General features: G+C 43.4%; 1 protein-coding gene across 6 annotated transcripts in view; it reads right to left on the reverse strand.

Moving 5' to 3' along the window:
* RPH3A (rabphilin 3A) overlaps positions 1-13721 on the reverse strand; it is a 480291-nt gene that overhangs the window by 168255 nt on the left and 298315 nt on the right. For all 6 annotated transcript variants that reach the window (XM_073562255.1, XM_073562313.1, XM_073562371.1 and 3 more), the window contains one exon: positions 10758-10799. In XM_073562255.1, the coding sequence (XP_073418356.1) occupies positions 10758-10799 (42 nt within the window). The remainder of the gene's footprint in view (positions 1-10757; positions 10800-13721) is intronic.

Below are 13721 nucleotides of genomic sequence, written 5' to 3' on the forward strand. Positions count from 1 at the left end.
GAAATGTCTGCAGTGTAGTTTAAGTGCATCAAAATACTTAACGATCAGCAGCATCCCCAGTTTCCAGCATCACGCCGGGCATCTTCTGACACATGTGATTTCATTTCCAACCAGCCGGATCACTCTAGTGTTTGTGTGTGAACCAGATGGTGCTTATACACTGTAACCCTTTGGATATATTAATATAATACTCCACAGACTTGCATTGTAAAAGTGACTTCCAGTTCACACATTCCCTGTGTGATCCAGCTGTTCGGAATTCAAGTAACATAAGAGTTAGAAGATGACCAGAATGGCGCTAAAAAGCAGGGAAGATGGGATTGGGAAGCATTTTAATTTACCATACTACACACTAGAGTTGAGCGAAACGGGTCGGTCAAATTCATAAGTCGCCGACTTTCGCTGAAGTCGGGTTTCATGAAACGAAACCCGACCATAGCGTGAGGTAGGCCATGAGGTCGGCGACCAGAGCGCCAAAGTCGCGTTTCAAATGATGCTTCCAGCGCCCTTTTTCAGCCAATGATGGAGGACGCACACTGTAGGCAACGCGATGACATGGGCATCGGTCACCACTATGTTTGAGAAGGCCATGCAAGTGATTGGCTTGCTTTGTGTGGTGTCACAGGGGCTATAAAAGGGCGTGCATGCCGACCGCCATCTTACTTCTGCCGATATTAGCATTAGGGAGAGCTGCTGCTGCTGATCCTGAATAAGGGAGAGCATTAGGCAGGGAAGAAGAACAAAAAAACTGCTTCTGCTGTTAGCGATTTGCACTGTACAACACAACAGTTTGCGTGCAGTGACAGGTGAGGCTATATTTTTTGTGCATCAGCTCTGTTGGGTATTAGGCTGCCTTATAAGGCTCCATGATATCTGCATTGCTGTTTGCACACTGCTGTGCAAACTGCTTTTTTAAAAGCAAAAATACTTTTCTTCCTCTTTTCTGCACAGTTATCAAGCGTTCATTTTTCCACACTTTTCTGTGCAGCAGTCCTGCTTATTAGGCTGCCTGCTGCCATACTTGGACTGAGAGCATCATTGTCAGCCTCCTAAAATCTCTAGGGAGATTCAAATTCTCCACAATACTATATACACCTTGTACTTTGTCATACACCAGCCATTTTCAGCCTGTTAAATTGAGGTGTAATCTATATTGGGCCTGAGATAATAGTTCAGCCTTCTAAAATCTCTAGGGAGATTCCAATTCTCCCCAATACTATATACACCTTGTACCTTGTTTTACAGTACCATATAGCTGGTAGTATTTTGGGTACATTTTTCCAAAAATGAGGAAGTATGGTGGAAGAGGCCGTGGAAGTGGGCGGGGGTTGCCAGCTGGTATTGATGGTGGTGGGGGTGGTGGAGCATCTGCTGGTAGTGGCAAAAGCACAATAGCACCTAAGGCAGGAGGTGTTGAGCCTGCGTCATCATCTGGCTCCACAAGGCCTTGAAGGCTCCCTTTTCTGGGAGTAGGTAAACTGCTTTTAAAGCTGGAGCTTCAGGAACAAGTTTTGGCTTACATTACTGACACAGCCTCCAGCTCTATCGCCTCCTCTTCTGAAGTTTCAAAAAAATGAAAGCACTGAGTCGTCAGTGGATGCTCCTGGTCAGGAACAACACCTTTCCTTGTGTCCTTCACCCCTACCAAAAGTGAAGGATGCGGCAGGCCATACTACAGATTACTCCATAGAGCTCTTTTGACAGACCATGCCTGGGTTATCAAGTCAAATTGTGAATTCCCCAGTCCAAGATGAATTGGACATGGAGTGCACTGATGCACAGCCACGGCTAGATTTTTCTGCTGGTACATTCACTCAGAGCACTGCATTGTCCTCGCAGTGTACTGAGCCAGAATCTGACCCTGATGAAACTCAGGTGCCCCTACCTGCATACTATACCACCCTACACGGTGACACAGAGGAAGGTGCACATGAAATTGAAGAGGAGGTGATGGATGACCCAGTTGTTGACCCAGATTGGCATCCATTGTGGGAAGAGGGTGCTGCTGCCAATAGCTCAGAAGAGGAGGAGGAGGATCCACAGCAGGCATCGACATCGCAACAGCCATTATCTGGCAGGCCCGTAGCAGTCCAAAAACGGCTTACAAAAACCCAAAGAGTTGCAGGACAGCTTGGCCAGACGGTCAAATTCGCACAGCATGCAAGGCCTCAAAATGTCTTCCATAGTAGGAAGAGTGGAGTGTGGCACTTTTTTGAACAAAATCCTAATGATCAGGCAAAGGTTATCTGTAAGAAGTGTGCAAAGACCTTTAGCCAAAGGAAAAATCTGAGAAATTGAATACCAGTTGCATGCTTAGACATTTAACCACCATGCACTTGCAAGTGTGGACGGACTACCAAATCTCATGTACCGCAAGTGCACCTGCTCCGAATGAAGGTAGTCAGCAACGCTACATCGCTTCCCCCACTGTAAGCCCACCGGTTAGCACACCACCAGCAGCAAATGTTGAGGTGTCATCACAAGGCCAAAGAAGTCAGGGAATCACAATGTTATTGCTGCGAAATACTGAATCTAGGCCATCAGCAAGACCACCAACACCATCACCATTCCTCTCTCAGTCCGCCATGTCCACCGCTAGTTCCACCATATGCAACTCTCATGTCCAGCTCACCCTACTAGAAACTCTCAGTAGGACAAGAAAGTACTCATCCACTCATCCTCTCCCTTCATTCCCCCTCTGCTTCTAACTGAATGGGCACGCGATGACATCACTTCATTGTGTGCCATGCTGTGCCAGCAGTGGTGCCGATAAGAAGCGTTGCAGAAGCCAGAACAGCTGGGGAAGTATTGTTTGCGTGTGTATGCATTGTAGTGTGTGTAGTACTGTGGGGCTGTATTATTGCGTGTGTGTGGGGCTGCATTATACTCTGTGCAGGGGACTGCATTATACTGTGTGTGTCTGCATTATAGTGTGTGTAATACTGCTGGATTTGGGGGCTGCATTATACTGTGGGGGGGCTGCATTATACTGTCTGGCGGTTGCATTACACTGTGTGTGTGGGGGCTGCATTATACTGACCTGGATGAGGACATATCTACAATATGGGGACCTGGATGGGGACATGATTACAATATAGGGACCTGGATGGGGACGTGATCACAATATGGGGTAACTACAATATGAGTGCAAATTTGTTATTACCACATCTATAACGTCCAAAGCTCTAAAAAAATAAAATAAGCATGGCAAAAATGTGAACAAGGTGTATAGATAAAAAATGATATCACTAAAAATGTCACTTTGTCCTTCAAAGAATGCAGCCCCCCAAATTCATTTTTTTTGTATATGCGGCCCATGTACCCAGCCGAGTTTGAGACTCCGGGTCAAATGTGTATAGGAGCCCTGGACAATTGATCATCAGAGAAGATGCCAATCGGGCATGTTTAATTTTAGATTTTGTTCTCGCTAGCGAGATCGCTGTGTGTGACAGGGCCTTTAGACTGGCCAAAAAGAAGGTCCTCTATCGAGTCCATGCAAAAATAGGCCCCAAAAGGTACAGGACAAGACTTTATTGGAGTCTACATACACACTTAGTTGCTGCTCAATACCTCAAATTGGAACTTTATTACAAAATTCATATAGTGTATAGCACACAGATTTAAAAACACATGTTAAAATTCATATTGGACAGTGCTCAATACAGTACAAAGAGGCAACTGCAATTACTTTAAATTACAAAATTATTCAGAATAATAACCAAGGGTAACTCATATCACAATCACAAAAAGTTGAAATATCACTGGTACAGCAACTACACAGCAGATCCATACTATTGTCACCCACTGAATGCAATATTGCCACAGCATCAAAATCACACAGCCCAGCACTCGTATATGTCATGTTATGTTCTCTCTTTGTCATGTATGGTCTCTTTACATGGTGAGTAGTGGTAAGTCTGTTCCACATCTCCCCTGCCTTTCCTGTGCCATTAAGGTGATATTCTTGAGGATGCCATCTTAGATGCAGAAGGACCAGAATACCCATCTCACTGGAGGAGGCAGCAGGGGGCAAATGGATGGCAACAATTAGGGTGACTAAACATGATATATGCATAGTCGTTCTCATTCTCAGGAATGAAGGTAGCTAAAATCACAATATCGCACACCTTTCTTGCACTACAGGGTCCAGAATCGAGAATATGAAGTGCTGTTTGAAAGTGCACTCCATACACATTCAATAAAAATGGATTTGCCATCTAATCTGTTTGAAAGCTATTTGACTAGGGGGATAGATGGATCTGGCCATTGGAAATTCAACAGCTGATTATTTTATTCAGTGGTGAGATAAGCCACTGCCAGAGGAGTGTGATGTAACCATCTCCGATAACTCCTAAAATCTCTGCGCTCCTGTGTGTTAATATGTATCGGGGGCCTTAAGGGCTACCTTAGCTCACCCTGTGTCTATAAAAAGGTTTACTCATTTCTTACTAGTTCTCCTTATACAACATTCACTTGTTCAGTATGTGATCAGTATTTTACCTCAGTATTTGTAACTCAAAACCAGGAGTGGATGAAAAATCCAGAAGTGGTGATGGGTTTCTATTATACGTTTCCTCTGATTGTTCCTCACCTGCTTTTTGTTTATAAATACTCATGTAAAATACTGACCAAATACTGAACGTGTGAATGTGGCCTTATTGTGAAACACATAAAAAAAAATGTCAAGTGTGAGTTCTTTGTATTTTGAATCTATACTATAACAATCAGACTATGAATTCACAAATGTGCCAACACGTGCCACTGGCCGATTTTCAATCATAGAAAGTATTGAAAAATGATGTTATGGAATGACTGCATTTAACCAATCTTTTTAACTGTGATACTAGGATGTTATCTAGTATAAAAAATAGGTAATACTGGGTCTCTTGGGATGAAGACTTTGCCTCCTTCTTTAAGCAGAAGATCGATACGATCAGAGAAAGCTTTGGCCGCAGCCCCCAATGCCCCTCTTTGCCGCTCAGCCCTGTTCTTCCAAAACCAGCTTCTCCACCATGACAGAAGATCAGCTCTCCACCCTCCTGTCAAGATCACACCTCACCACTTGTGTGCTTGACCCGCTCCCGTCCCACCTCATCCCTAACTTTGCCACAGTCTTCATTCCAACTCTAACACACCTCTTCAACCTTTCACTTACAAATGGTGTCTTTCCCTCATCCTTCAAACATGCCTCAATCACACCCATTCTCAAAAAGCCCTCCCTCGACCCATCCTCTGTGTCTAACCATCGCCTGATATCTCTCCTCCCTTATGCCTCAAAACTACTGGAACAGCATGTATATCTTGAACTGTCCTCCCACCTCTCCTCCTGTGCTCTCTTTAACCGGTTACAATCTGGCTTCTGACCACATCACTCAACTGAAACTGCCCTAACTAAATTCACTAACGACCTATTAACCGCCAAGAGCAAGCGACACTACTCTGTCCTCCTTCTCTTGGACCTGTCTTCTGCCTTCGACACCGTGGACCATTCCCTCCTGCTGCAGATTCTCTCATCTCTTGGCATCACAGACTTGGCCCTATCCTTGATCTCATCATATCTAACAGACCGAACATTTAGTGTCTCCCTCTCACACACCACCTCCTCACCTCGCTCCCTATCTGTCGGTGTTCCTCAAGGCTCAGTCCTTGGACCCCTACTCTTCTCCATCTACACCTTCGGCCTGGGAGAGCTCATAGAATCCCACGGCTTGCAGTACCACCTCTACGCCGATGACACGCAGATCTACCTATCTGGACCTGACCTCACCTCCTTACTGACCAAAATCCCACAATGTCTATCTGCTATTTCAGCCTTCTTTTCTGCTCGCTTTCTCAAACTGAACATGGACAAAACAGAATTCATCACCTTTCCCCTATCTCACTCTACCCCTCCACCAGACCTATCCATCAATGTCAATGGCTGCTCTCTTTCCCCAGTTCCGCACGCTCGGTGCCTTGGGGTGATCCTCGACTCTGCCCTCGCTTTCAAACCCCATATCCAAGCCCTTGCCTCCTCCTGCCACCTCAAACTCAAAATTATTTCCCGGATCCGCGCATTCCTCAGCCATGAAACCACAAAAACATTAGTACACGCCCTTAACTCCCACCTCGACTACTGCAACCTCCTACTCTCTGGCCTCCCTTCCAGCACTCTGGCACCACTCCAGTCTATCCTACACTCTGCTGCCCAACTAATCCACCTGTCTCCCCGCTATTCCCCTGCCTCCCCCCTATGCAAAGCCCTTCACTGGCTTCCTATTGTCCAGAGGCTCCAGTTCAAAACCCTAACCATGACATACAAAGCCATCCACAACCTGTCTCCCCTATACATCTGTGACATGGTCTTCCAGTACCTACCCGCACGCAACCTTCTATCCTCTCAAGATCTGCTTCTCTACTCCCCCCTCATCTCTTCTTCCCACAACCGCATACAAGACTTCTCCCATGCTTCCCCCATACTCTGGAACTCTCTGCCGCAACACATCAGACTCTCACCAACAACGGAAACCTTCAAGAAGAGCCTGAAGACCCACCTGTTCTGACAAGCCTACAGCCTGCAATGATCCTCGGTCTACTGAACCACCGCACAACCAGCTCTACCCTCTCCTAGTGTATCCTCACCCATCCCTGTAGACTGTGAGCCCTCACAGGCAGGGTCCTCTCTCCTTCTGTACACGAGTATCCCTTGTCTTGCACATGTTTATTGTACTTGTCCATATTTCCCCTTTTCCCTGTAAAGCGCCATGGAATAAATAGCGCTATATAAATGTACAATAATAATAATAATAATAATAATAATAATAATGATGATAAGGGGCTAGTAGCAAATAGGTACTGTAAATTTAACCAACAGATTCCCATAAGTTTAGATTTACTTTAGTGCATGCTTAAAAATATTTAGTATTCTATATTTGCTTTTTCAACCTTCACTAATCTGGCCCCAAACAATTTTATACATATAAAACCTCAAATAGGTATACTCCCTCCCTTGGTCAATCACAGGCTCTTTGCAATTATGCCGGTGATGTTTTGACTACATCTAATCATTGAGCTCAGAGGATCATGCTGAATACCTCAGCAGACAGAAGGTGTTGGACCCAGGGAGGGTGAGTAGTGTCCCTGCACTATTAGTTATTTTATGCGTATAAAAGTATTTTTCAGTCAAGATTTGTGCAGTTAGAAAACCCTTTTTAAAAGCTTTGGGTCTTTACATGCATTATGAGATGTTTATGACAAACCATTAGAACCCTACACACCTACACACACATTCAAAGAAAAGGATCTTGTCTACTTCCATAAACTTAAAGGAATTTTCTACTTTTAGGAAAGTGTAGCCCAAACATTGTAAAATACCTAAAATAGCAAACAGAGCAGGTGTTTGCCTTCTCAGGGTCTATCACTGGCTCTCATCGTTACATAAAGGGCTCGCTCACACTGGCAAATAACACGGCCGAGCACTATCCAATGTTTTATTGGCTAGCACTAGGCCCAAAATAACACGGCCGAGCGCTATCCAATGTTTTATTGGCTAGCACTAGGCCCAAAATAACACGGCCGAGCGCTATCCAATGTTTTATTGGCTAGCACTAGGCCCAATGTTATACTATGGGGCAGTGCAGATCGGCGATTATTTTCTTATGCCAATTTGGCATGAGAAAACAGTTGCAGCATGCTGCGAATGACTCCCATATTTGGATCATGCGCATCCATACAAGTGTATGGGTGCGTGTGAAACATCAGACTGCAACTTGGATGTCATCAAAGTGCAGTCCGATGTACGTGCACAGAGACAATGGAGAAGATTGAGAAATTAAGTTCTCCATCTTCTCAACACCTGTGCTGAGATTCGCTCATGCGAGACAATCGGATCACACTCCGATGACACTCGGCTCAAACTCTGACAGCTTTTGAGCAGAGAGTCAATAGTAGAATTGGCCTGATTTTCTCTCATGAGAGAATATATGCCAGTGTGAGTGAACCCAAACAGTTACATAGGTCAGGTGGCTAGATTATTATTTATAACCTACAATGCCATTTGTTGTGAGGAAAGCAACCTGCCCATTTTTAAAAGATGTTATAGTGCCTGCCATTACCACATCTTACTGTATCAGTAGTCAGACAGTGGAAGGCCCTATGTTGTGAATTCCCTTGCTCGGACTTCTGAGCTGAAGCTCCCTCTGGTGGTTACTGGGAGTAATGGAACTGGCCAGGTTGATGGAAGTTTCCCCACCTGACAATGATAATTGGGAACCTGGGATTACTGGGTGGGAGCAAATAATTGAGCTGGCTGCTCTTGGTGGTTGCTGGTGATTTCTTCCTTGTGCATTTGGAGTTCTTTTGTCTCCTGCCTGATCTGCATGGTTCAGTTAAGTGATTCTTTTGCTAATCCTTTGCATCTAATCTGGTTATGCCTTTTTTTTGCTTTCTGCTTAGTTGCTAGGGTTCAGCGTACTCCCTGCTGGGGGCAGCGCTGGGCCCCTCTCCATATGTTACAGCTTGTGTCAGTTTGTTCAGTCCCCTGTTATGTTAGTTTATGTTAGCATCTTTTGCTTTGCTTCCAATTTATACCAGAGTGCTGATCTAGCGAGGGTGAGGTCGTGTGGCCTCAGATTTTTTGTGTGATGTCCGTCTGCGAGTCTGGGCTGCAGTAAGACAGCACCCCAAGCAACCCTGATACCCTTTACCCCTATACAGGGATCTGGATTTACAGCAGAGCCCAGGAGGTAGCTGTCTGAATAAGAGCAGCGGACCAGAGCAGGACAGTGGCCAGAAAGGGGTTAAAAAATGGGACCAAAAGCGTAGTCTGGAATCCAAGTCTAAACCAGGTGGGCAGCAGAGGTACAAAAATGGCAGACAGTAGCAGAGTCAAATCCAGGCCAAGGTCAGAGTCATAAACCAGGAGGGAGGCAGAGGTACAAAATCGTCAGGCAGGAGCAGAGTCAGAAATCCAGGCAAATGTCGGAATCAAAGGTAGCAAATAAACTAGCACACTGGGGAAACCAAGACTATATCTGGCGGCCTGCAAGACCAGCCCCAAGGTATTTGAGGGATCAGATCATCCCTCACAGGTTCACGGTCTGATGACGTCATTAGGACCGCCCCCAGGACCAGGCCAGATGGTGATGCACCAACCCCTTCATGACCGACAGAGGAGCGCAGCCTGTGGCCGCCAGATGCCTGCGGAGGAGCCTCCTCCCTGTCAGCAGCACCCACGGGCGGACCATGGCACCTCCCAGTGGCTGAGACAGGAACAGCCGTCCCCGAGTTTGACCGTGACATGACAGTCCGGTGCCTCCCAAGGCCAAGACCGGAATAGCAGAGCTCAGGTCTGACTGCGACGTGCCAGTCTGGTGCCTCCTAGTGGCCGAAGCAGGAACAGCAGTCCCTGTATCCGATGGCGATGTGACATTTTGTACAGTATATCAGATGTGTTGGATTTTATTAGGGTTTTGTGCGTGATTGCAGACAGTATCTTTTCTGTCCTGTCTAGACAGCTTGGGCCCCACTGTTTGCTCAGTCTGTTCTTTGCCTGTGTTTGTGTCTCATCTTGTCTCACCGACAATATATGTTTGGGGCTGTCTATTCCTTTGGGGATCTGCTCCGGGGCAGTTTAGATTTCACCTTTCTGGCTTTAGGCTTAGTTAGTTCTCTGGCTGTGACGAAGCGTCTAGGGCATTGTAGGAACGCTCCACGGCTACTGCTAGTTGTGTTGATAGGATCAGGGGTCTGCAATCTGCTTAGTTACCAACCTCTCTGGTTTTCTGGTGGCTTAGCCTGTTCCTGCCATCCTCCTCGGTGACCCATTCATAACACCCCAACTGTAAAGAACCCTTTCCTATTTAACTGCCTTTCCTCCACCCATAATGAATGCCCCCTGGTCATTTGCAAGGTCTTTAGAAGGAATAAGTCATGTTCCCTCTGGTCTTAGTATTTTGGCTACAGTAGTTAACTCATGTCGACAGTGCTCATCACGGCTGTAGCTAATCAAGGATCTCAGCAGCCGGGTGAGGTAGACACACAGACCACTGAGTTCAGGGATTGACTACAGCAATGTTGCATTCAGTCTTATCTGTTCCCTGCCAAGATCCATGTAAAATATCACATATTTTTCACTGATATACAGTATTGAGAATGAATAAGGAACATTCTATAAATACGTTGCTCAAAAATCGCAACTAAAAAAAGAAAAAAAAAAACTAATCTAAAACTCCAGCTGAAAATGGGTCATTACTGGGTCGCAATCGCTAGACAATCACGTTGATCTAGGACAGGACATGGATGCTGAAAAAACATATCTCCAAAACTAAACGCACTTATTCCGACAAGTCACAAACCTCATTTCCTACTTTGCCTTGCAAATGTTGAATTTGATTAAAAAAACCTGAATAGAGCCTCTGATTGGCATGGAAATTTCAGAATCTCATTTCCTCAATTGTCTCTCATTACTGACAAATTATGCACATGAAAACCAAAATGTGTCTTACTATGTATAAGTAGCACGGGAGAAAACAAATTGCTTTCTAAAATTCAAAGTTTCACAAAGAAGTAACAATCCTCTTTGCAAAGACATGAGATTTCAAGTGGTTCATTTTCAACTGAAGACTAATCCCTTGCTAGACCACAAGAAGAACAGCATTCAACCTTGGTTGCCATAGCAATAATCACAACTGGAAGATAATTCTGAATTAATTATCTGCCATACAACGGGGAGACACATTACCAATAATGTATCTGTCTTCATCTTCAGTTTCTCTTACCGTAGGATTCCTGGTCTGGTTGAGCCGTGATCTCTGCTTGACCTTAAACAAAAACAAGCATAAATTCAGTGTATTAGCTGGAAAAAGTGAAATACAATGTAATATTGACACAAAGGCAAAATATTTTTCATTTTAATGGGATACACTTAATAACCCCTTAAGGACCAAGCCACTTTGTAGGTTAATGACCAGGCCTTAATTTTGAAATCTGATGACTGTCAGTTTTTGTGGTTATAACTCTGGAACACTTCAATGGATCCCAGTGATTCTGAGATTGTTTTTTCATGACATATTGTATTTTATGATAGTGGTAAACTTTCTTCAAAATTTCTTGTGTTTATTTGTGAAAAAATGTAAATTTGGTAAAAATTTTGAAAATTTCTCAATTTTCAAACTTTTAATTTTTAAGCCCCTAAATCAGAGCATTATATCACACAAAAAAATTAATAAATAACATTTCCTACATGAATACTTCGCATCAGCACAATTTTGAAAACATAATTTTTTTTTTTGTTAGGAAGTTATAAGGGTCAAAAGTTGACCAGCGAGTTCTCATTTTCCAACAAAATTTACAAACCCATATTTTTAGGGACTACCTCACATTTGAAGTGACTTTTGGGGGCCTATATGACAGAAAATACTCCAAAGTGACATTATTCTAAAAACTGCAGCGCTCAAGGTGTTCAAAACCACATTCAAGACCCTTCAGGTGCTTCACAAGAATTGAAGCAATGTGGAAAGAAAAAATGAACATTTAACTTTTTTTTTTATTTTCTGAAGGATATCAAGAGAAAATGAACCACATTATTTGTTGTGCAATTCCTCCTGAGCACGCAGATACCCCATTTGTGGAGGAAGACCACTGTCTGGGCGCACAGCAGGGCTTGGAATGGAAGGAGCACCGTTTCATGTTTTGAACACAAAATTGTCTGAAATCGAGAGCGGACGCCACGTCGCATTTGAAGAGCCCCTGATGTCCCTAAACAGTGGAAATCCCATACAAGTGACCTCATTTTGGAAACTAGACCCCCTCAACGGACTTGGCTAGATGTGTGTCGAGCATCTTGAACCACCAGGTGCTTTACAGAAGTTTATAATAGAGCTAAGAAAATTAAAAAAAAAAAAAAAATTTTTCCTTCAAAATTTTTCTTTTAGCCCCAAATTTTTTATTTTCTCAAGGGTAACAGGAGAAAATGGACCACAGAATTTGTTGAGCAATTTTATCATGAGTGTGCCAATACCCCATGTGTGGGTGAAAACTACTTTTGAGGCACAGTGCAAAGCTCAAAAGGGAAGGAGCGCCATATTATAGTGCAGATTTTATTATTATGGTTTGAGGGTGCACTGACCCACTGAGAGAGCCCCTGAGGTGACAGAACAGTAGAACACCCCATAAATTACCACATTTTACAAACTACCCCTCTTAATGAATTAATCTAAGGGTGTAAGGATCATTTTGATACCAAGGGTGTGTCACAGAATTTTATACCATTGGGCAGTGAAGAAAAAATAATTATATGCTAATAATAATACTTTGGGGTTTCCATCTAAATCTCTGAGCTATGTGACAGATGAAACCCCTGATTGATCCATCCACTATAATGAGGCAGCAGAGTTACTCTGGTTTCCGTCTGACCTCTCTTCATCATTGTCCTTCCTTTCAGAGGTGCACAAACCTGTGGTGGATCTCGTTTTAATGCAGACCTAAAAAGACTGACACCGCCAGATCGCAGGTCCTATGGCGTTCACAGTGCCTCCATCTGCCTCATTATAGGGAATCTTCTGCCAGCGAATCTGTCTGAATCACGTATTTCAAATCACGTATTTCAGAGATTTACACAGAAACCTGTGTACGCGCTCAGTGTAGAGGACAGGATAAATGTGCGCTGAACCTTACTGCTATTTTTGAAGAGGCAGAATGAACAAATCCACAGCAGGTGAATGATTGGTTTTATTTTTTATGCCGTTCCTCCTGCAGGATAAATGATTAGGCGATTTTATTCTTCGGGTCGGTGCGATTACAGGGATACCAGATTTTGATTTTTTTATGTTTGGCTTTTGTCACACACTAAAAGACATTTTTTTTGCAAGAAGTTTTTGAGAGCTATAATTTTTCCATATTTCATCCCACAGAGTCATGTGAGGGCTTGTTTTTTGCGGAACAAGCTAACTTTTTTATTGGTACCATTTTCGAGCATGACATTTTTTGATTGCTTTCTATTGTGATTTTTGTGGAGGAAGAATGAACAAAAACCAGCAATTGAGGAATTGTTTTTTTTTCCTCAGTTCTGCGTGTGGTAAGTCAGTATGATTACAGCAATGACACATTTGTATTTTTTTTATGTTTCGGCGCTTTTACATAACAAAAACTTTTATAGAAAAAAATAATTATTTTGGCATTGCTTTATTCTGAGAGCTATAACTTTTTTTTATTTTACCGCTGATAGAGCTGTATGATGGCTTGTTTTTTGCAGGACAAGATGGCATTTTCAGTGATACTACTTTTAATTGCATTCGTCTTTTTGACTGCGTTTTATTCCAGTTTTTCCTAGCGATATGATGATAAAGCATAATTTGCTACTTTTTTGTTGTTTTTTTTACAGCGTTCACTGAAGGGGTTAACTAGTGTGACACTTTCATAGATCGGATTGATCTGGATGCGGCGACACCAAACATGTAGTTTTTTGTTTATTTTTTTTACATAAAAATGTGTATTTATTAGTGGATTTTTATTATTATTATTTTGAAAAAAAATTTGTTTTTCTTTTTTACCTAGTCCCGTTATGGGACTTGCACTTATTTTGCTTTGATTGCAGGTACAATGTATTGCAATGCACTAGCATTGCAGTGCATTATACCTAAACTGAAAGCTTCTGACACCATAATGTCGCGGGGACACTGATCTGAAGGCAGAGGGAGCTCCGTCCATCTGCCTCACTCCTGAACGCTGTGAACACGCTCGAT

The sequence above is a fragment of the Dendrobates tinctorius genome, unplaced genomic scaffold (assembly GCF_039654945.1).
Source record: "Dendrobates tinctorius isolate UK_male_01 unplaced genomic scaffold, ASM3965494v1 ptg000003l, whole genome shotgun sequence".
Taxonomy (NCBI): domain Eukaryota; kingdom Metazoa; phylum Chordata; class Amphibia; order Anura; family Dendrobatidae; genus Dendrobates; species Dendrobates tinctorius.